Source organism: Nicotiana attenuata, unplaced genomic scaffold, assembly GCF_001879085.1.
Source record: "Nicotiana attenuata strain UT unplaced genomic scaffold, NIATTr2, whole genome shotgun sequence".
Taxonomy (NCBI): Eukaryota; Viridiplantae; Streptophyta; class Magnoliopsida; order Solanales; family Solanaceae; genus Nicotiana; species Nicotiana attenuata.
The window spans coordinates 228358-253310 of record NW_017671102.1 but is presented as its reverse complement, the minus strand read 5'-3'; the positions used below and the strand labels follow the sequence as shown (position 1 = coordinate 253310).

The 24953-nt window shown below is 37.7% G+C and overlaps 1 protein-coding gene across 1 annotated transcript; it reads left to right on the top strand.

The window, feature by feature from the left end:
- The first annotated feature begins 355 nt into the window (after positions 1-355).
- LOC109205934 (pentatricopeptide repeat-containing protein At1g55890, mitochondrial-like) lies at positions 356-22465 on the top strand. The gene is made up of 4 exons (XM_019368703.1): positions 356-812; positions 944-1189; positions 20161-20294; positions 22352-22465. Exons 1-4 carry the CDS (start codon positions 356-358, stop codon positions 22463-22465), a joined length of 951 nt encoding a protein of 316 aa, XP_019224248.1.
- The last annotated feature ends 2488 nt before the right edge of the window (positions 22466-24953 follow it).

Below are 24953 nucleotides of genomic sequence, written 5' to 3'. Positions count from 1 at the left end.
AATATTTTTCAAACTATTATTGAAATTAAATTCATTTCAAAAATCTATTCACATCACAAAAACAAAGAATCACATGCAAAGTAAAAATCCGCTTATGCAAAAATTACATAAAAATACTACAGGATGTAAGGTAAGAAATGGTAACATTGTAGATCAATTTGGCGAGCTGGTACTCAGTGCCAAAATAAGCCAATCAGATGTCTACTTCTTCAACTCTCCGCCGTCTTCTCGCCGGAAACCACAATGCACCCACCAAAATTATAGATATCACAACAACAAAAGCCACCATTACTTCTTCAAGACCCAGCTGTCGCACACACCAAGCAATTGTAGATTATTTTGAAAGATCATCGGAATGCCCCAATTCCAACGCCAACGCTTCCATTGTGAAATCACCGTTCGCCAACTTGCCCACGCCAACCATTTCTCCGGCGTTGAAGATATTATTGAGCATCAAAAACACTACCCAGATATTCGTAATGAGTACTTTGTCGCCCGTCTTATTCTTCTTTTTGGCAAAGCCAAAATGTATGATAATGCCCGTAAGTTGTTCGACGAAATGCCTCAGCTAAATTGTCCGCGCTCTGTCTTTTCCTTCAATGCCCTTTTGGAGGCATGTCTTAAGTCAGAGAGATATGATAAAATTGGCGGGTTATTTAACAAATTGCCCCAGAAATTGTCAATTGAGCCTGATTTAGTGTCGAATAACACTGCCATTAAGGCATTATATAAGGAGGGTTCATTGGATTCAGCCGTGTATTTTATGGATGAGATGGAAAAGCATGAGATCAAGCCGAATATTGTGACTTGTAGTACGTTATTAAACGCATTTCATATAAGTAAAAGGTTTTCTGAAACTGAAAATTTGTGGGTTGTGATGGAAAAGAGACATATAGTCCCTGACCTTTACAGTATAATATTAAATTAAATGGTTTGGTTAAAGCTAATGAGGTTTCTGAAGCGATTCAGTTCTTCAAGGAGATTGTTAACAAGGGTTTCAAACCGGACACATTCAGTTACAATGCTATGATAAAAATGTATGTTGCTCAGAGGAATCTAAAGGAGGCTAAAATGTGGTATGAGAAGATGATGCAAAATGGATGCCTTCCAGATTATGCAACGTTTACTATGCTTATTACTTTGGCTTGTGATGCCAATAATTTTGATGTTGCACTTGTTGGGATTTTAAGTATATGATACGCTTAAAATAGGGTGAATGGGAAATAGAGGGAAATGAATTCTTTTAGTGAAATTTTAAGTTTCCCCCCTTGGCAAAAGGACATTGTCCCATATTGGAAGAGGAAGAGGTTTTTTATGGGTATATAAGCAATTGCTCTTCTTCTAGCTCTTAAAGAGTTGAGAAGAAGGCAAGCCTCGCGCCGTCGTTGTCGCTCGGCTTCGACTTCGGCTTTGGTCAATTGATTGATTAATTTTTTGGACCAAATTTATTCGTTAATAGTAAAATATTAACAGAAATGTTATTAAATATTTGTTTTAATATTAATAAATATTAATATTAAATCCAATCCGTTTTTCAGTTGTGTAACTGGAAATTAAACTACTCTCTTCAATTTTCCCCCTTTATTTTCCCTCTTTATTGTTGAGTAAATAGTCATTTATGTTATGGCATTTATGCTGTGGCCGTTTTGCATAAACAGTCATTCTGAAGAGTTGCACCTCTTCAGATTTCAGCCCAACTTTGGCTATAATTACAAGACTATTCTGCTTAGAATTTCCATACGATTTTCTGAGTTTCTCCTTCTTCTTCTGCATACTTTTAACATCAAACAAAGCAGCAGTAAGTGTGATTTGCTACCGAACTTTGTGTTCGCTGAAACACTGGGGTTTGAAGTACTACTACACCAGTGTGTATTCGTTCTATCCTGGGAGGAAATAATCCACAACCTTGGGTACTAGGAGGGGATTAAATTCCTTAAGGAAACANGGGAAGAAATTAAAATGTATTCGCACTGACAATGGTGGTGAATATTGTGGTCCCTTTGATAACTATTGCAAGGAACAAGGAATTCGTCATCAGAAAACTCCGCCCAAGACGCCTCAATTGAATGGTTTGGCAGAGAGGATGAATAGAACTCTAGTTGAGAGAGTTAGATGCTTACTTTCAGAGGCCTTTTGGGGAAAACCGTGCGGGCTTGGCCCAAAGCGGACAATATTACTTTCAGAGACCTGCATGGGCCACCATTTGTTGGGTGTGAGAACAAAGTACCACATTGGTAGCTGAAAAGATTGGGAGTCTACATATAAGGTGTAGGGATCTCTTAATGGTGTGAGGCCATTTGGGGAAAACCGTATGGGCTTGACCCAAAGCGGATAATATCACACCATGTTAAAAGTGTCATTGGGCCGTTTAAGCCCAACAACTGGTATCAGAGCCTAGGTTCAGTGGGACGAGTATGGAGATGGCGGAGTGATGGTGCGGGGCGGCACGCACACAAGAATAAGCTAGTTGCGGGCTTCGGTTGCCATAATACTCTAACAATGTGGGTGACACACAGTAATCTAGAAAATTGACCCGTGGATCGTGGTAATGGGCCACGTGGAACTTAGTTCGAGGGGGAGATTGTTAGGTGTGCGAACAAAGTACCACATTGGTAGCTGAAAAGATTGGGAGTCTACATATAAGGTGTAGGGATCTCTTAATGGTGTGAGGCCTTTTGGAAAAAATCGTCCGGGCTTGGCCCAAAGCGGACAATATCACACCATGTTAAGAGTGTCATTGGGCAGTTTAAGCCCAACACTTTAATGCTAAATTGTATTACATATGTGCTTAATTGAGTTTATTTTATGTGTAGGTACTTTGGAGATAAAATTGGAGCAAAGTAAAGATTGTGCAGTGTATTTGATACACTAATGATTAGATCATGAGTATCTAATGACTGGACATTATGGGACAATTATAGGATAAAGTAAAACAAAAATAAAGAAAGGAAAGTAACTCATTATACCTTGGGAAGAGGGTACGTGGAGGAAACAGAAGACATGAAACACAAATATTTATACTTGACTGCAAACACCTAAGGAATAACGTGAAGAGGCAAAGAAGCAGGCGAGGCGAGATTATTTCCTTGCGTTAAAGGCAGCGACGCGAGAAAGTTTAGGCGTTTCACGCTGCGATGCCCGGGTCTAGTTCTGAAGTTATTTTGTCTCCATTTTGGTTTTGGATTTGGTTATTTCACCTAGGCTTTTATCCTACACCTATAAATAGTCCTTAAACACAATTTTTACATAATTTTTGACCAAGGAAGAGCACAGAGCCGCCGTGGAGGCCGGGTTTCATCTTTTCTCCCACCAAACTTAGTCTTTTTATGTTTCTTTGTATGATTTGTTGTTTTGCTACCATGTCTATGTGGAGCTAAACTTCATGTTCTATGGTTGTGGTTCTTTCATGACTATAGTTATTCGAATATTGATTTTGATTTCTTAGTTTATCATATTGATTTATTTACTTAATCCTGCACTTAATTATTTGATTGCTTGATCACCAATTGAATACTTTCTACGAATCTTGAATTGAACTCGAAAGTGGGAATTTTAGATTGCATATAGGATTGAGTAGAGCAAGTTCTTGAACCTGGGCATCGGGGAACGGATTCGCGGTTAGGATAAACATATACTTAATTGCCTTGCTTGGTTGATTTACAGGAATTATAAATGCGGTCTTGTTAGTTCTAATTCCATAGACATATAGGAGTTAGGTTAGCTTGAATAGGCGAGTAAGAACTCGACAGATTCTTATGAGCAATATTAATCCTGTTAACCAATAAACTAGATAAATTAGTTAGTCAATTCAATTGAAGAATACAATAGGAATGTTAGATAGCCCATAACCCTAGATCGTTTTCATCACATTGATATCATAAAAATCTGCTCTTTCTCTGTTCAAAGTTCATTATTTATATTTCTTTATTTAATTAGTTTAGAATCAAATATTTCTAGGTTTAATTCTTGTTTAGATAATTAGGATAGTCTAATTTAGTTAATAGTTAATCACAAGTCCTCGTGGGATCGACATCCGAGTTTTAGTCACTTTATTACTTGACGACCGCGTATATTTGCGTGTGCGTTTGGCCGCAACAGGTATTCTTCTCTTACAATGTGTCTTTTCTGTCATTAAATTGTGCACGCATCAAGTCTCGAATGTTTAATTCACAAACGGTGTTAATGTTCGAAAAATGAATGAATAAAATATTAACAAAACTTTTCTTTATGTTTTTGAGTTCGGTCATCATTAAATTTTAAGAAATGAGGAAAGGAAACTACTGAAGCATTTGTTCTCTCTATTCATGATACCCTACTAATATCGCATTGTGTAGAATTATTGCTCATGTATTTTATAAGATAAATCAAATATTGAGGATGGTTGTCGCGATATTAACTCCACCTTGTTGGTTATTGCTTATGTAGTCTTTGATTTTCTACCCCGGTAGTCATGCACTCATAGTAAATATTGCAATATATTTGTTCAAGTATTATTAGTATAGATGCATGAGACTTGGTTGTTGTATTTAAGATCTTTAAAAAAGTAAAGAAGAAATGGTTTATTGGGTTGAGTCTTATGCTGATTTGGGTCTTGTGACACAACAACATTAATGAAACAAGCAAAAATAAAAAACCAATAAAAGGAGGAAATTAATTTAGATATTTTCATAATATAATTTTGCAACAAATACAACTTAAGTATTTCAAATTGAGACATTTAATCTCGAAATAATAGGGATCCTACATAATGTCCCTAACTAAGTTAATTAAAATAAATTAAATTCAAAGGTAAAATTAAAAACAAAAAAGAACTTCTATGTGTTGAATTTAATGAGATTAGAAGTAAATGAGCAGCTCCTATGGGTTGTTTTCTGTTCTGTAGCCTGTATTCCTATCTAAATATTATCATTTACCATTCTTATATTTTTAATAGACAAAAATGAAAGTAAATTTAAAAGAAAAAGGAAAAAACTATAGATCTTAATTTCTTTTCGAAGTACTTCTTGCTTTTTTGCGTTTTTATTATCTGCTGTACGTTAGTTCATGCATATGAAAACTGAATTCCTCACAAATGAGGGTAAATACCTGCACTACTCACAATACTTTTAGGGTGTAAATCAATCCTAAATTCTTTACACTTTATTGTACGATTCAAATATTAAAATGCACACTACATCTCTTTATTAACCAGTTTTTATAATGCAAAGGATTATAATATATTACTCCCTCAATTCCAGTTTATGTGAACCTATTTCCTTTTTAGTCCGTTTTAATTTTTTTTTCTTAAACTCAGTGCCCAGTCAAACAGGTTCGCATAAATTGGAACGGATGGAATAATATATCACAATATCAGATAATTTTTAATCCATTTATTTAGAATATAATGGTCGCAAAATTTTGATTGCACGGGTTTTCGAAAGTGGAGGTTGCTCCATGAGGCAGAAAGGATCATTATTTGGATTGTAAGTGATAACTTATGCAGTTTTTATATACATTATTAAACTGTGAATAATTTTTCATGATTTGTATTGCCTGAATAGTATTCACATTATTAATTAAGACGTGCTAAGTTCAAATTTTGCATTTTGTAATGACATATGTAGAGTGCTTATTTATTACGTTTTCTTAAACTCTATTCATGTCAATGACCATGGCTGACAGTATGATGGATAGAGTTGATCGGAGAGTATGCCCAATTTTATTCCTAAAAGTCTTAAAGTTACGTGAAATCCTAAGCTTTTGGTATAGTTAAATTTGTAATTTATAACAAAATCAAATATTTTTCAAGCACGTATGCTCTTACTATTATTACTATACATATTCTGTTAAAAAATGTCATAGAATACACGTGCAATGCACGTGCAGAGAATCTAGTTAATCTAAAATACAAATTAACATCAATCTGATAACCTCTAAATAATTCCATCAAATTCAACCCATAAAAATAATAAGGGAAAATGCATAAGTACCCCCCTGACCTATACCCGGATTCCCAACTACACACTTTTTCTTTGCGGCAATCCTATTACCCCCCTAAACTTTTTTTAAATGGAATTATTTGCACCCTTAGCGCTGACGTGGCAGAGTGTGTGTATTTCACTCTCCCAAAGGAGAGTGAGAAGCAAAAAAAAAAAAAAAACGATTTTCAGATTATTTTTTATTCTTTTTTACCATTTTTTCTTACTTTCTTTTTTCCTTTTCCTTTTCCTTTTCTTTTTCCTTTTCCTTTTCCTTTTTCTTTGTCTTTTTTCTTTTATTTTTTTTTCTTTTCTTCTCTATTCCGGCGGATATTCATTCACCGGCGACTGTGTCTAACCGTTTTTCTTCCATTTTTTCTTTTCACACACAGATTAAACTCTCAAAAAGATCTATTCATAAGCAAAGCAAATTACACTCAGATTTGGGGGAAAAAAATTCATCATCGGAAAACCTTCCCACGCCGAAAAAAATATGATGTATTGAAATTTTAACTGGAAAAAGTTTTCTCATCAGCTTATATTTATTTTTATTTCTTTTGCTCTTCCTCCCACACATAAATTATACTTTCAAGATAAATTTATGTATGTATATATATATATATATATATATATATATATATATATATATATATATAAAAAAAAAAACACACTTAGATCGGGACAAAAAATCTATTGCCGGAAAAAAAAAAATTCGTCGGAAAAATGGTGTTTGTGAAATTCCGACGACCACCATTTTATGCCGCCGGTGAACAAAACAAAAAAAAAAGAGAATGAAATAACCAAAAAAAATGAGAATAATAAGAAATAAGAAAAAACGATAAGAAAAAGAAGAAAGAATTAAAAAAGTACTAAAAATACATGTGGGGACGCGTGTAGCTCACCACTTGCCAAGAGTTTGGTTGTCAGCGTTAAGGGTGCAAATAATTCCATTTCAAAAAAGTTTAGGAGGGTAATAGGATTCCCGCAAAGAAAAAGTGTGTAGTTGGAAATCCGGGTATAGGTCAGGGGGGTACTTATGCATTTTCCCAAATAATAATGCATGTTTAAAAAAAAATCCAACTCGAAAGACCAGAACAACTTACAAATGAAACTAAGCAACAAGCTATAGGCCGTGTCTTTCAGTAAAATGCAATGAATAACATTGTCAAAATTATGGTTTGTAATAATTCAATCCCGATTTTATACTGTTTATTGTCCTTTTTCTATACAAAAAAAGTGAGTGTGGTTTAATTTATCAAGAAAGAAGGTGGCATATCAACTACTACTTCATCAGTAAGGATTTAGTACTCAAAAAAGTTACTCCCAGGGAAAACGATGCAAATGTTCGAACCGCCGAACTCTGTATAAGATGTCAGGAGCCTAACCAGCGAGCCAAGATGGAATTTGCAAAAAGCTGTGTCATTTTATTTATCTTATTCGTTGTTTTATTTTGTATTATATATTTAACAAAATTTCCAACGCTTCCAATAAGGTAAATCCGCCCCTGGGTGAGGAATGCTTGGTTACTCTATAGAAAATTTAGCCTGTTGCATTTACGTGAAGTATGTTACAATTAACTGTTATGGTTCCTAAATTTGGCTTGAAATGGTAAGTAGTAAATAGCCTGGATATTCTCTTGGTTCCTATTTGTCAAAGGAAAATATACTTACAACAAGGAGAGAAGCATTTTTGCTATGTCCTGCTTGTTAATGATGATGCTCTTTCAGCCAGGTGAGAAGCTATGTCTACATGTCCAAGAACTTATGACTTCATACATGCTGACTCAATTTTCAACCTCTGCCAACCACCAGGCAGGGGCGGAGGGAGAGTATGAGTTACGGGTTCGGAAGAACCCAATAGCTTTTGCTTAAATCCTATATTTGAATTAGTAAATTCATTAAATATGTGTAAATATTCAATTGTGAAACCAGTAACTATAACGAGCTATGGGTTCGACGACATGTTTAGAACCCATAAACTTCAAATTCTAGCTCCGCCTCTGCGTACCAGAACAGGTAATTCGCCATTGGGCGTTACATATTCCTCAAATTGTCATCGAAAAAGGCATATTTTTCGAAGGTGACTTGTAGATTTACGTCTATGTGAAATAGGAGATATATGCAATCGGATAGCAGTATAGTTGATCACGAAGGTAGTCTTCATGTTAGGGAAAAGCTTATAATTGCAACTAAGCATTATTGGACAGCACCAGTCCCTTACCAAGATAAACAACCTTCATAGCATGTTCATGTGTCAAATGAATCTTCTGTAGTTTTGCAATGTGGCCAATTCTTCGCTTTCTTAGTTGATATTTTGTTTGTTTAATGGGTGCTTACGATATTTCATTGACCTCTCTATCTTTTTGGCTTCAAAATAAATAATTTTTTGTGGTTTTTCCCTGAGATTATTCTTTTACTATTTGGCATTATAACCCGTACGTAAGATTTTACTTTTATTCTTACTTTTACATGCTTTGAAATGCAAAATTTAGGGTCCGTTTGGCAATAAAAAAAGTTCATTTTTTTCCGGAATCAGTGTCAGTCCATAAAAATTTCGAATTTCACTTGAAGATGAATTTCAAATTTTTTTGACAATTTGAAAAATACCAAAAAACTGTTTTTCAAAATTCACTTCAATTCACTCACAAAATTCAAAAACAGCTCCAAGTTGTATTCATGTCCAAACACAATTCTAATCTTCAAATACCATTTTCACTTGAAATTTTTTTACACTTTTTTCGGAATTTCACCATTCTTATGTCCAAACGCTTAGTGTAGCACCTATTTTTAGGTTGTGTTACATTGACTAAATATTGTTATTCTTCTACTATGAACATCTATCCAACATGTCAACAAAGATTGGATAGTCTAAATGAAGCAATTGAATGACTTATAATCACATTGTTAGGCCACCGGCTTGCACCACTTTAGGCCCAGAGCAACACACTTAAGCTGACCCGACTATTTATTTTATACTTAGCTTTTTTGTACTAGTTGGCGATTCTTTGTTTAATATAGAATAGTAGTCATTTATTTAGTAGTTATCCAACTTTACAATGTAAGTAAGATATAAATAGAAGAGGCCACGACTGTTAATATTTGGCCGGTCATTTTCATTAATCTCTTTTCATTTGTTTTCTCTGATGAAGAACTCTCTAGAAAGCCCTAACCTCCATTAACGATCTTCCCCTTTCTAGCCTATTTTCACCGGTTTGACATGGTATCAGAGCAAGGAATCCGTTAGATCTTGTTCATCTACGTCGAGCGGTGTTACCCCTGTTTGATTTCATTCATTTTTCATCAGGATTCATCTTCGTTGGAATTTCGTGATTCTTTTGTGGTTTTCTAGCAAACACACTCTGTTTCTCTGTATTAATTCAACTTTGTGGTGTTGATTGTACTGAATCTCTCTGGTGTTGATTGGAGGCTGAGATTTCTGATTGAGTTAAGATTGAAACCAAGTATGAGTATTGTGGTAAAATCGCTGATTCGAGAATTTATGCCTGGAGGGCGCCCGATTCATTTGATTGTGGACTGTGGAAGTTTGTTCTGGTTATGATGGATGTTCTCGTGTGTTATGGGAAAAGGGGTTATTATGGACCCTTGAAAGGTTTTTTTTCCTAGTTCGGTGCGATCAGAATCGGCTTGAGGTCCGTGGATAGATTTAAAAATGAATATGGGCTCTATATCAGGCCGGATGTGTTCATTACAGCATAGCGCTCCTTATGGAGGAGTATTCGGACGTTGGATGTTATTTCATCGTCGGCTATATCATGTAATACTATATTATGCCGTGTGGGTTGTGAAACAGCTTGACTAATTTCATATGTGTTGAGGTTCCGAGTAGCGATGGTATTATGTGAGCAGGATAGCTCTCGAGATTCAGGTCATATATCACACCTTAGTTGTGCTTGAGTTTTGTAGCGCACGGCGCTATCTGTCTCCTCAGAGATGGTATTATGCACTTAGTGTGCTCGTGGCTGATATTCGGGTATTTTGTAGTAAGGAGAATTCTACCTCGGTAAGTATCTCCTTATATAAATTTTATGTGTGGATCGGATGGCACGCCGCCACGGGTATGTTGTTTGGATCGGGTTGCACGCCGCAACAGTGTGATGTTGAGTATAGTTTCCCCTATGTCCTATTATTGTGTGTTTTTCTTCCCGTTTTCTGTGAAAGGTTCATAACATCTTTTCGTTGGGTTAAATAGTTACGTGGGCTGAGTAGTCCCTTCCAGAGTTTGTTTTCCTTATGTATCACGTTCAAGTTTATACCTTATTGGCACATTGTGGCATCATATGAGACTTTTGGTCATGTCCGGGGTGGCTTATTGCCTGGGCAACTTATACTGGGTGAGACAAGATTATTGGACATGGGATCAGTGCGATCGGATTATATGAAGCATATTAAAGAGCAAATTCCATTGTTTGGTTCATAACGGGGTGATGATTCTAGTCAAGAGGAGAGATTCAATGATTTGTTGACTTGGCAGTTGGTTATGAATTTCTACACGTCTCTTCCGTCGTGGCGGTATTGCCAGAGTTGAAACAAGACTTATATATATCACGAGGTGTATTGTGAGCATCGGATTCGTGAGATTTCGGCTATTGTTATCAAAGGATGTTATTGGTCATGTAAGTTATGCAGTGCATAGAGCGGATTTAGCAAAGGTATGCAATCATGGATTGGTGCATCGTGTAGTGATTGATGCGGTGTTCGTATGATGGAAACAAGCCTGGCAGAGAATTCTGGATGTTGGAATTTAGCCTTAAGGCTAATTTGACTAAGTAAAAGAGGAATCTTCAAACTGGTTCGATCTAGTGTGCTCAACTGAGTTGTGGTGGCACGGGTATGTGCACCAGGTGTTAAGCAGTGATTTCGGACAACCCTAGAGCAGTTCTTAGCACGTTCGAGACGAACGTATATTTAAGTGGGAGAGAATATAACGACCCGATCGGTCGTTTTGAGCTCTAGCGCGTCGTTCGGCGGTTTGAGGCCTTGAGCAGCTTCACTTCAGGTATTATGACTTGTACGCGTGGTCAGAACTGGAGTTTCAAAATTTCAGAGTTGATTTGGAAAGAGAATTCTCATTTCGGAAGCTTTACGTTGGAAGAATTGACTAAGGTTGGATTTTTGAGTAAACGACCTCGGAATCAGGATTTGAAGGTTCCAACAGGTTCGTATGATGATTTCGGACTTGTGCGTAATCGGGTTTTGGATGACCCGAGAGCGTTGTAGACATGTGATTTTTGACCCTCCCCAAGATTTTTTACATTTTAGCATGTAAATATTTAATTTAGGCCTAATATCGTTATTTCAACTAATTTGGACTCTTTTACTTTATTTTATTACAAGAAAATGAAAATTACAAAAAAGGTAGTTTCATTAATGTTTTGTAGCCATTTTTAATCTTGAAAATACCAAAAATAGTTTTGTTTTAACGTCCAGTCTTATTTTAAAGGTTATTTTACTTAAGTAGGATTAATTAATAAACGAGATCGTATTTTTAGTCTTGTTCACGGAGAAAGAATAAAATTTGGGCTTAAGCAACCCATTTTTAGGTCTAATTTTTGGACCTAGCCCATAATTCCCAAGCCCATAATTCCTAGGCCCATACCACTTAACCTAAATATAACCCTAAAACCCTAAACCTATAAAAAGAGGCTAACACCTAACGCCTAAAATCTGAAAAGGGACCTGAGGCAAAAGAGCTGAAAATACACAAGAACAAAAAATAGACTTAGAGACCTAGACCCCTAATAGACCAAATCCGCCGTTACACCAAGGAAAAGAACCGACCCACACCATTCTTCATCTTCTTCAGAAAAAGCCTAGAGCTAGCGCCGATAGGGACCAAAGGGATGAAAAAATCAGCTGCAATAGACACACAAGACCCCCCACCCAGCGGATTGGATCTTCTTCTGCAGCCAAAACAATAGAACTCCCCAAGGCTGCATCATCTTCCTCTTATCCAAAAGCAAAAGACCTGAGCAGCTAGAAACGGGAGGGATCGAAAATTTCCAACGGTTTCTTCATCTCGTAACTCCGACGACCCTCCATTGAGTCCGGCGAAATCGAGTTCGAACCCAGCGGTAAACTCAGCTCCAAAACTCCCTGAAACTATACCAAATCCGCGTGGAAATCAGCTCGAAATCGCTACCCAAATCCAGTCGAGTTGAATCAGTTCGGGTCGCCGATTCCGGTCCAGATTTGATACGCAATCGAGGTGCTATTATCAGATTCGGTTTCTAGTTCATCTTTGATTAACGTCGTTGCTGTATAAACACTGTTTTCGGTTAACGTTTGATTCTCGGAATCTCTTTTTTTCTTTTCATTTACGTTTCTGAAATCGTATGTGTTGTCATTCATAAATAATTGCTTGGATTCTATAGTTACATTGCATGCAGTAAAGTATGTGATTAGTGTCTTTTTATTTTGGTTTTGTTTTTTTGTAGTGCTGTAATTATATAAATTATATGACTCCTAAATTTGTCGTTTAACGAAGGACTTCATGAAGCGTTCCCGTGATTGAAATTATCGTTTGTGTGTTAGTGTATTCTTAGTAGAGTAGTTGCTATGTTAGAATTACCGATTCTTTAATTTAGAACATGGAATATGAATTGGTTTTGAGTTGTTGGGTTTGGTTATACAAATTGGAATTAAAACGGACATTATCTTGAAACAAAACTGTGATTTAGGCTTTAGATATAATTAAATGGATCTAAGTATTGCTGTATATGTTCTTATGTTAGTTCTAGCTTTATTTTGTCCGCTCGGAACAATGATAACTAGTGTAGAAAATGCCTTGAACTCTCGTAGCTTTGCTTTAGGCGCGTTAATTGAATAATTGTCATGGCTACGGTTACGATTCCTGTGACGTAGCTATGATGCCTAATTTCTAAATCCGGGGGTACATTTATGTCACCCGGCTACAATTTAATCTTCTTAATAAAATAAACATGTTGTAGATCGTGGGTACGGTTCCCGTGACATGATTCGCAATATGTAACACTAATTTATTAAAAGCGGTTTAAAAAGAATAAAATGCACATAGATTTCAAATATGTTTTAAAATCAAATAAATAGGCCAATAATAACAGTTAAGCGACCGTGCTAAAATCACGGAACCCGGGAATGCCTAACACCTTCTCCCGGGTTAACAGAATTCCTTACCCGGATTTCTGTGTTCGCGGACTATAAACAGAGTCAATCTTTCCTCGATTCGGGATTTAAAATCGGTGACTTGGGACACCATAAATTATCCCAAGTGGCGACTCTGATCTTAAATAATTAATCCCGTTTCGATTGTCACTTTAATTGGAAAAAACTCCCTTATAACCCTTCCGGGGGTAGAAAAAGGAGGTGTGACAGCTCTGGCGATTCTGTTGGGGAGAAAAATCCATAATCTCTGGTTCAGGGTTCAAGAATTCGAGCTTAGAATAATTGTTATATTTTGCTTTATTTATTATCTGTCTTTATTACATGTTTGAGCCTGATGTGCTAAATACCGCTTTTTACCGCTTTGATATTATCTGAACTATATATAAACTGCTACGAAACCCTTCTCTTCTCACCTTCGGGGATGTGCACGCTGGTGTGACTCCTCTTCTGTTAGTGTCATACCTTAAATTAGGAAGAGGCTCGGACAAGTTACAAAGCCGGATGGCCTTTCGGTTCCCGGTACGTAGCCCCCCCTCGGCTCGAGTTGTCCGCTCGGGTGCACAAGTCTAAACAACATACCTAGGTTTTGAACTTAGAATAACTCAGCCTCATGCCGGATCCCTAATAGGAACGTTTGTTGCATCACGTGCATTTGACATAGGGGACTCAACACAGGGGTTGGGTCCGTCTAGGACAGGGTGTACCCAAAATAAAAGACCATCCTGATGCATCCTATGTACTACATGTTGCAATCTTCAAGGGTAAAAGGGTCATTTGGCCGACCAATAATAGTTGAGGGAAAATAAAAAAAAAGGAAAAAAAAGAAAAAAAGAGAGGGTGAAGTGTGAAAATGAAGCAAGTGGGCCCAGTTATAATTTTCTTTCACACTTTTTTAAAAAAAAAAACAAAAAAAAATGAAAATGAAAAATCCAAAAAAAGTGTTTGCATTTTCCCCGTCATTTTTTAAAAAAAAAATTCAAAAAAAAAGAGAAAAGAAAATCCAAAAAGAGTTTACATGTTTCATCATTTTTCAGAAAAGATTAAAAAAAAAACATTTTTTCTCTAAATTAGTTATTTTTTTTAAATTCTCGCCCGTATCCAATCTGCCCGAACTACGCATACCTGATTCTTGTCTTTCGGGGCGTGATACGTAGGCAACCCACATATGGTCCGGTCTTCCGAGTAAATCTTAGGTTCTTGGCTTTGCGGGGTCTTAGTCAAATTTGGCACTTCTAGCCACCTTTTGGCCAAATAAGCCATTTTGCAAAAATAGCCTCAATCATGTCTTGCATGTGTCCAACAGGAAGGGTTATTGTCTCACGTAGCGTTCTAGGTCTTTAACTTTATTTGGTCTTAATTTTTTTTTTCATACAGGTGTGGATCTACTTACCAGAGTTTGGGCATGGCAGACGCCTTAGGACCATCCAGTCAAGATCGCTCGTTCAGGAGTTGCTTTAGGAGATTTTTTTTATTATTTATTTTTTCTGTTTTGAATATGTTTTTTTGTCGTCTTTTACTTTCTAGTTTTGTACAGTAACGTCGAGTTTTTTGTTATTATATATTCTAATTTGTATTTGAAAAAGTGTGGTGTAACTCAAAAATCCAAAAAAAAAAAGAATTCTTTTTATATGTACCTCTTTAAAAGTTTTCTTTTACGATGTTAATTCCAAAATTCAAAAAAGATTTTCTTTTGAGGTTTTTCTTTGGGAAATTAATGAAAAATGAAAAAAAATTATATTCTTCTTATTTTCACTAGAACTTTAGGACATTGTACATAAAAGAGAAAAAGCAACATACTTTATCTTTGGGTTATTTTCAGAGTTTCTCCCTTAGGTAATCAAACTGAAATCCAAAAACATTTTTTAGTTCGAAATCTTTCTTTCAGGATATCACACGAAAATTCAAAATAATTTTCTTTGGTTAAATCTTTAGATTTCCTTTCTAAAAAATAAAGAACAAAAAATATTTTTCTCTTTTAGGGGTTTTTCCTTAATAATTTCTCACAGAGTATTTGTTTCGAAAAGAAAAAAAAAATACATGCTCGTTAAGCTAAAAAAAAAAGAGATTTGCTTCTTTTGTTTCTCTTTTCTCATCAGAGTAGTCATTAAAGTAAAAAGAAAAAGAAAAGAAAAAGAGAACGTTAGTTTGTTTACTTTAATTTCGATTTTCCAGAACTACGCAAAGATCTGATTCATGCGGCGTCGTGATACATAGGCAACCCACATAGAGTTCGATCGAATCATTTTTTTATTTAAAAGAAAAAAAAAAGAAAAAAAACAAAAAGAAAGAGAAAAGAGAATAGTAACAAGAACAAAGCAATTCCTATAGCATGAACTACGTTCGACCTGATTCCTTTTAAGGATACGTACGCAACCTCATGGTTCGATCCCATCAAAATAAAAATCCAAAAGCCCCCAAGCAAAGAAACTGGGGCAGGAAGTTGTGGTTGTTGTAAGAAATCTGATTCCAAGAGTTGTAATTTTGAACCCATTTGAGTTGTTTTGAGCCTTTTGATATCATTTCTTTGTAACCTTATCCAAAAGCCCACATTACGGTCCAAAGAAAGACCTTCCGATCAGTCTTCGAGAGATGCCAAGTCAAGCAAGTAGAGGTGATTCATATCAGGGGCAACACTCCGGTTTAAGTAGGAAAAATGAAAAAATGAGAGAGTCTTATTGGTGAAAACCCTCACGGGCACCGTAAGGTGACGGTGAGTTGAGAGATGAACAAATGAGAGAGGTCTATCGGTGAAAACCCTTCAGGCCACCGCAGACCGAACAAGGTCAGTGATTGGGCAAAGAAATTGGGTTATGGAGATCCTGGGGCACAAAGTATGACAACCCAAAAGCAATTGGTTGAACATGGCAATGGGTTGGTTGAAGAGGTAAGGATGTTAAGACAACACATGGCGGACATGTACCAGGCTTGGATGAATGGGAAGGCACCACCCCCGCCACCACCTAGCTTCTTAGATGCTACCCTTACCCAAACTCCGGTCATAGTGCCAGATGACCCCCCATACTCTCCAGATCCACCCGCTTATCACAGCTTTCCCAACCACCCTAGTAGCTCCATCACTCGTCCTCCAATTACCTTTCCCCAAAATTGCCCTCCTATCATATCCACTATCCCCAACAATGAATACCCACTCAAAGCTCATGATGCCCAATATTACCCCTCAGAGGTTGCCCATAAGGTTCCTGACTCATACAAGCAAAGCCCTCGGAATGAGCCTCATGCTGAAAATGAAAAGGCCACAGGAAAAGAAGGGCGAGATGAGATATCCAGGAAGGTGAAAAGCATAGAATAGTCCTTAAAGAACATGCAAGGGATGGGAGACCAGGTTAACATGTCTTACAATGAATTGTGTATGTTCCCTGACGTTCGCCTGCCCGCGGGGTTTAGAATGCCAAAGTTTAACTTGTATGATGGGCGTGGAGATCCGGTAGCCCATCTGAGGGGTTATTACAGTGAAATGATAAGTGTTGGCGGGAAAGATGAGTTGCTGATGGCATATTTCAGTGAGAGCCTGAGTGGGGCAGCTTTGGAATGGCATACTCGTCAAGGTGTCGGTAGGTGACATACATGGGATGATATGGCTCAAGATTTTGTGCGAAACTTTCAGTATAATATAGACATTGTCCCAGACCGCTCCTCCCTATCTCAGATGGAAAAGAAACCCAAAGAAAGTTTTAGGGAATTTTGGTTCAGATGGAACGAACAAGTTGCTAGGGACAGTCCTCCCATTGATAGAAAAGATGTTGCTGAGCACCGCCAACGACAGGATCCAGTGGGCATTCTTGCTAAATGCTTTCAGCCTCAATACCGATCCCATGAACCTCCCCGAGCTCCACATAATCCACCCCAGTATTATCCTCCGAACAAAGTCCGACCATCTGTCCAACCACTAGGTCACTCCCTAGGGCGAGCACCAGTATCCCAAAATTCTCGTGTGCCTTCACAGCATTTTTGAGCATCCAACAACCCTAGAAAACATGGGCAGACAGGGGAACAAAGGCAAAGAAATAGTTTCACGCTAATCGGGGGGGTCCTACACAAGCTTGTTTGAGAAGTTAAAACATTCTGGCCTGATTAAGACACTCCTCGGCTATACTCCGGACCCATATGCAAAAGGATTTGATCCTACTGTACGGTGCATGTACCACTCTAATGTCCAAGGGCATATCATTGAAGATTGTCGTGCTTTGAAAAGGGAAATAGAAAGAATGATTCAAGAAGGAATAATTGTGGTCCAAGGCAGTAATACCCCATGTGTCACACGACAACACACAGATTGTTGGGGTGGTTGGCAATGACGAAGGGTTGGTCAAAGGAGTCAATGAGCCACTTGGTGAAGACAATGTGATTGAAGTTGGTGAAGGTCCCAGTGATATTGATGTGGAACTCAGTGGCTAAGATGTCGAGCTTGGTAATTGGAAAGACGCTCCATCTCTTGGCTAGCCGGGGAGGAGTCTTGGTTGTTTATTTTGTTGTAATTTCTGTTGTCCGGGTTATTTTCAGGGTTGTAATCCGGATATTGTCTTGTGACTCAAACCCTTCTATCCTTTTATTCTTCCTAGTTCATTTAGTCGTAGTACCCCTTTTAGTGTTATTTAGGTTTTTCCAGGGTCGTAACCCCAGTTTGTTTTGTTTGTCTCGTTGTTCAAACCCTTTCACCGTCTGTCTAATACAATTTTCTGCTTTCTGTTATCTCTAGTCATTTTTTGTTTAGTTCTCTTCTCCTTTTATAGTTCTTTTCATGTTGGCTCCAGTGACATGACATGCACGCATAATTCTAGGCCTGGTCTTAAAAGTTAGCCTAGTCATGAAGCAATGAAACAATTTTGAAGATGATTGGGACATTTGTGGGAAGTAAGTAAAGGGATTTTGAGACCACTTAAATCCTGAATTGTGTGAAACTGGGGCAGATAATCTGGAAAGTTAATAGGGTGACAAGAATTCGTTAAGGGAAAGTGCACCCCGGACGATTTGAAGCAAGCGACTTTGAGTTCAAGTGCATCTCAAGTTACAAGATAAAGTCAAGGAAGTTTTCTCCGAATTAACGAAGGATATCCATTGTGAAGAGAGAATCACCCAACGAGGATTCTGTAGGCGCTAAAGAAAAGTGGAAGGCATATCAGTGATACCAATGCCGAAGCCGCAAAAGAAATATTGTGCATGATCTTCAATTTTCATTTCAAGCTGCATGTGTTGTACTTGGCATTTTCAGGGATTGGGAGGCCCTCTTTCAGCTACCCAAACACTTATACCATTTGATACCCCTTTGAGTCTGTACTGATTTCTTTGACCTCCCCTCTTTTGGAATCAAGTTAGAGTCATACGAAATAAAAAGAAGAGTTCATGTCTTCATAGGTTTGTTTTAGAAAGTTCATTCCAAAAGGAAAATTCAAAAAAAAAAAGAGAGAGAGAAAATAGAGATAAAGAAAAAAATAAGAAAAAAGAAGAAAAAAAAGCAAAAAAAAAAAAAAAACAAGAGGAAAAGAAAAAAAAGAAACAAAAGAAAAGAAAAATAGCAACAACAAAACGTATCGTTGTGAACTACGTTCGACCTGATTCTTGTCACCACAAGATAAGTAGGCAGCCTCACGGTTCGGTCGCACCAAATAAAATATTTCATGATCCACGAAGTTGAGAGTGAGCAGAAATTCCATCTCAAAAAGAAAAGAATCAAATTCCCTTGCTTTAGAAATTGGGGCAAAGTTTTTAGAATGGATTCCAAAAGTTGTAAATAAATTAACCTCGTTGTCATAGTTACTTTGAGCCTTTATNACATCACAGTCCAAAAAAAGACCTCCCGGATAATCTTTGAGAGTGCCGAGTTAGACATGCCAGGGGCATATAATATTTTTACCATGGTTAATGCCTTGTCATCTGCAGAATCAGAGGAAATAAGAAGAAAAGAACAAAATGAGAGAGTCTTATTGATGAAAACCTTCACAGGCACCATAAGGCGATGGTGAGTTGAGAAAAAGAACAAAATGAGAGAGGCTTGATGGTGAAAACCCTTCGGGCACTACAAGTCAAATAAGGATTGTCAATCAGATTGGATACTCGAAGCATTGAAGCCCAGTTTCACGATTTAGGGGTATAACAAGAGTTGAACATCAGACTTGCTTGACAGATTAGGCCACTTAATCCAAAGGTGCATGTCATGGTCATTAGAGTTGGTATCCTCATCTGATAAGTTTCTACTTTGTAGTTTTCTTGTTAGGAATCATCTCTTTCCATTGTCCCTTACTCCGTTCCTTTTGTCCTGTTTACTTCCTCTTCCTGAGTCTGTTTGGGCAAAACAAGTGAGAAATGACTTCAAAATTTTCCACCAACCTTCCAATTGCACAAAACGGGATCTGGTTAGCACATCAGAGTGGCATAAGTCAGGAAAGAACAGCGTGCGCACTGAGTTGGTAACAATCAACGTGCTTTGGGATTCATGTGAAATACAAAGGTTTGGTATATGTCAATTCATGAACAATGCAACAGATGGAGGGTGGTGGGTGAACGGATCAAAGGTATTTTCTGTGATAAGATTGACAAAGAAAGTGGTTAACCAGTGACAAGCAAGGTCTTCCAAGCGGAAATCAAAGTTATCATGGCAAGTGAAAGAGCAATAGACCTCAAGGCCAAGGCCAGTGGTTTAAGCCAGGAAAGAACAGCATGCGCACTGAGTGGGTGGCAATTGACGTGCTTTGGGATTTATGTGAAACACAAAGGTTCAGTATATGTCAATGCATGAGCACAATGCAACAGATGAATGGTATTGGGTTTGAACGGATCAGAGGTATTCTCCGTGATAAGGGTGATAGAGAAAGTGGTCAGTCAATAAACAGGCAAGGACTTTCGAGTTGAAATCGAAGTTATCATGGGAAGTGAAGGAGTAATCGCCCTCAAAGTCAAGGCCACAAACCAACCACCATATTTATAAACTCACAAGTTTTCTTTATTTGAAACAGGGACGAAAATTGTGTCCAAATCAAAGCTTGGGAGTTTGAATTTTTTCAAGTGTCGTGCCTAAATTTTGTCAGCACAAAGGCGGTTTGAGAAAGGGAAAGGAAAATTTGTTCGATCTGCAGGAACCCTCCATGAGGAAAAGCATGGTTCAGGGGCAAGGAATTTCGTTCGTTCTGCAGAGATCCTCCAGGAAGAAAGCATGGCTCAGGTAAGTTCATTCTCGGCTTTTCAGGACCCTCCTGGATAATGGAATTTAATTTAAAAAATCTCAGGACCCTCTTGGATAATGCGACTTAATTTAAAATTTTCAGGGCCCTCCTGGATAATGGGATTTAATTTAAAAAGAAAGAAGGGGTTCTCAACACCCTCCTGGATAATAGGATCTAGTTTTAAGTTTTTAAGACCTTCATAGGTAATAAGATTTAGCGTAAGTTTTACCTTTAGGAAGTATGAGATTTAATTTTAAATTTTCAGGACCCTCCTGGATAATGAGATTTAGCCTTTCAATTCTTAGAGCTTTTGGGTACCATGATTCGATTAACACTCACAGATGTTCCCAATATCAAACTGGGGCAAAAAAATTTCTTTTGTTTTGTCTGTTTTGTTGCAATCAGGCACCCACCTGGAAAATAAAGGGAAAACAATTCAAGTTTCAAAGGAAAGGAAGACAATTCAAATGTTGGTAATCAGGCGCCCACCTGGAGAACAAAGGGAAAGCAGCAATGTTCAAAGGAAGACAGTTCGAAGTTCAAGCAATTAGGCGCCCACCTGGAGAACAAGGGAGAACAGTTCAAGTTTCAAAGGAAAGTAGTTTCAAAGGAAGACAGTTCAAGTTCAGCAATCAGGCGCCCACCTGGAGAACAAGGGAAGACAGTTCAAGTTTTGAGGATAAATAGTGCAAGTATTGGCAATCAGGCGCCCACCTGGAGAACAAGGAGAAGGCAGTCCAAGTTTCGAAGGAAGACAGTTCGAGTATTGGCAATCAGGCACCTACCTGGAGAATAAGGGAATTCACTTCAGAATGGAATTCAAGTCAGCAACAAAAGAAACTCGCAGCAAGAATGCGAGTCAACAGTCCGAGATGATCAACGAAAGTTAGTCACAATCTAAAATAAAAAAAAAGAAAGGCAAGAAGTGAATCCAAATGCAAAAGTCGATGAAAGATGTGGGCTGCTGAAGACATGACTGAAGTCACAAGCATGGTATGTCCGGTTCTGATCCGAAAAGCTGAAGAAGAATGAACTAGCACCTGCAACTAGCAAGCGTCAAGGTTCAAATCCAAAGTCGGCATGAAGAACCATTCAAGACTCAAAATCAAGCTTCAGAAGACTTATAGAAAGGAATCTTGTAACTCGTAGTTGACAGGCTTAGCTAGTCTTTTTCATTTTTTTGATTTTTGATGTAATAACAGGACCGCGGATCGGGACCTCGACAGAACGGCACCTCGATCGGCTCTCCACCTCGGTATACTCCATCCCCTCATTCACTTCTGAACTACACGTGACCTAATTCCTTTATAGCCAAGGATATGTATGCAGCTCAGATACCAGGGCTCGGTCACATTCTCCTTCCTCTTAGTTTTTGGTCTCCTTAAATAATGGTCGGGTCAAAAAACCTGTCTAGTCGTTCTTTGTCTGAAAACTCTTCGCGTTTCCAGTCAAAGAGGGGCAGCTGTAGACATGTGATTTTTGACCCTCCCCAAGATCTTTTGTATTTTCGCATGTAAATATTTAATTTAGGCCTAATATCGTTATTTCAACTAATTTAGACTCTTTTACTTTATTTTATTACAAGAAAATAAAAATTACAAAAACAATAGTTTCATTAATGTTTTGTAGCCATTTTCAATCTTGAAAAATACCAAAAATAGTTTTGTTTTAACGGTCAGTCTTATTTTAATAGTTATTTTACTTAAGTAGGATTAATTAATAAATGAGATCGTATTTTTAGTCTTGTTCACGGAGAAAGAATAAAATTTGGGCTCAAGCAACCCATTTTTAGGCCTAATTTTTGGACCTAGCCCATAATTCCCAAGCCCATAATTCCTAGGCCCATACCCCTTAACCTAAATATAACCCTAAAACCCTAAACCTATAAAAAAGAGGCTAACACCTAACGCCTAAAATCTGAAAAGGGACCTCAGGCAAAAGAGCTGAAAATACACAAGAACAAAAAATAGACTTAGAGACCTAGGCGCCTAATAGACCAAATCCGCCGTTACACCAAGGAAAAGAACCGACCCACACCATTTTTCATCTTCTTCAGAAAAAGCCTAGAGCTAGCGCCGATAGGGACCAAAGGGCTGAAAAATCAGCTGCAATAGACACACAAGTTCCCCCACCCAGCGGATTGGATCTTCTTCTGCAGCCAAAACAATAGAACTCCCTAGGGCTACATCATCTTCCTCTTATCCAAAAGCAAAAGACCTGAGCAGCTAGAAACGGGAGGGATCGAAAATTTCCAACGGTTTCTTCATCTTGTAACTCCGATGACCCTCCATTGAGTCCGGGGAAACTGAGTTCGAACCCAGCGGTAAACTCAGCTCCAAAACTCCCTGAAACTACACCAAATCCGCGTGGAAATCAGCTCGAAATCGCTACCCAAATCCAGTCGAGTTGAATCAGTTCGGGTCGCCGATTTCGGTCCAGATTTGATACGCAATCGAGGTGCTATTATCAGATTCGGTTTCTAGTTCATCTTTGATTAACGTTGTTGCTGTATAAACATTGTTTTCGGTTAAAGTTTTATTCTCGGAATCTCTTTTTTTTTTTCTTTTCATTTACGTTTTTGAAATCGTGTGTGTTGTCATTCATAAATAATTGCTTGGATTCTATAGTTACATTGCATGCAGTAAAGTATGTGATTAGTGTCTTTTTATTTTGGTTTTGTTTTTTTGTAGTGCTATAATTATATAAATTATATGACTCCTAAATTTGTCGTTTAACGAAGGACTTCATGAAGCGTTCCCATGATTGAAATTATCGTTTGTGTGTTAGTGTATTCTTAGTAGAGTAGTTGCTATGTTAGAATTACTGATTCTTTAATTTGGAACATGGAATATGAATTGGTTTTGAGTTGTTGGGTTTGGTTATACAAATTAGAATTAAAACAGACATTATCTTGAAACAAGACTGTGATTTAGGCTTTAGATATAATTAAATGGATCTAAGTATTGTTGTATATGTTCTTATGTTAGTTCTAGCTTTATTTTGTCCGCTCGGAACATTCATAACTAGTGTAGAAAATGCCTTGAACTCTCGTAGCTTTGCTTTAGGCGCGTTAATTGAATAATTGTCATGGCTACGGGTACGGTTCCTGTGACGTAGTTGTGATGCCTAATTTCTAAATCCGGGGGTACATTTATGTCACCCGACCACAATTTAATCTTGTTAATAAAATAAACATGTTGTAGATCGTGGGTACGGTTCCCGTGACATGATTCGCAATATGTAACACTAATTTATTAAAGGCGGTTTAAAAAGAATAAAATGCACATAGATTTCAAATATGTTTTAAAATCAAATAAATAGGCCAATAGTAACAGTTAAGCGACCGTGCTAAAACCACGGAACCCAGGAATGCCTAACACCTTCTCCCGTGTTAACAGAATTCCTTACCCGGATTTCTGTGTTCGCGGACTGTAAACAGAGTCAATCTTTCCTCGATTCGGGATTTAAAATCGGTGACTTGGGACACCATAAATTATCCCAAGTGGGGACTCTGATCTTAAATAAATAATCCCGTTTCAATTGTCACTTTAATTGGAAAAAACTCACTTATACCCCTTCCGGGGTAGAAAAAGGAGGTGTGCCAAGCGTTTCGACGCCTATAGTGGAAGTTAGCATTTTTGAAGAATTTCATAAACTTGGGGCGGAGGTGTATTTTTATGTTATCGATATCCGTTTGGGACTTCGAGCCTGGAATAGCTCCGTATGGTGATTCTGGTATTGGGAGCGCTTCCGAAAGTGGATTCGGAGGTCCGTAGGTCATTTTGGAGTCATTTGGCTAAAGTTAGGAATTTGAAGGTTTTTCAGAAGTTTTACCGGAAGTGAACTTTTTGATATCGGGATCGGAATCCGATTTGAAGTTGGAGTAGGTCCGTAATTTCAAATGTGACTTGTGTGCAAAATTTGAGGTCAATCGGACGTGATTTGATAGGTTTCGGCATCGAATGTAGAAGTTTGTAGTTTTAGAGTTCATAAAGTGCGAATTGGGGTATGATTCATGATTTCGGCATTGTTTAAGGTGATTTGAAGGCTCAACTAAGTTAGTAACGTGTTTTGGGATGCGCTGATATAATTAGTTGAGGTTCCGAGGGCCTCGTGTGTGTTTCAGGATGGTTTCGGACCAAGTTTGGGTGTTTGGAAGCTTCAGTTTTCTGGTGTTCTTTTGATGGTATTGCAGGTATCGCAAATGCGAGTATTGGTTCGCATTTGCGAGTAAACTTCGCAATTGCGAAGAAGCCTAGCCTGGGCTTGGATCGCATTTGCGAGAAAGGCAGTCGCATTTGCAAGCCTCACAGGGTTCAGTTTTGCGAGTTCTGGGTCGCATTTGCGACCTAGGCAGTAAAAGCCCAGGGTTCACATTTGCGATGATTGTGTCGCATTTGCGACCTTCGCATTTGCTTACCAAGTGTCGCAAATGCAACATCTGAGGCCCGTGCACAGCTATTAATTTCGAGACTTAGACCATTTAGCTCATTTCCTTTCATCTCTTGGGCGATTTTTGGAGCTTTTGGAAGAGGATTTTCACCTAGCACATTGAGGTAAATAATTTCTACACAACATGAGTTTAATACATGGATTATGGATAGATTAACATGTAAAAATTAGTAAAATCAAGGGTTTAGATGAAAACCTAGCTTTTG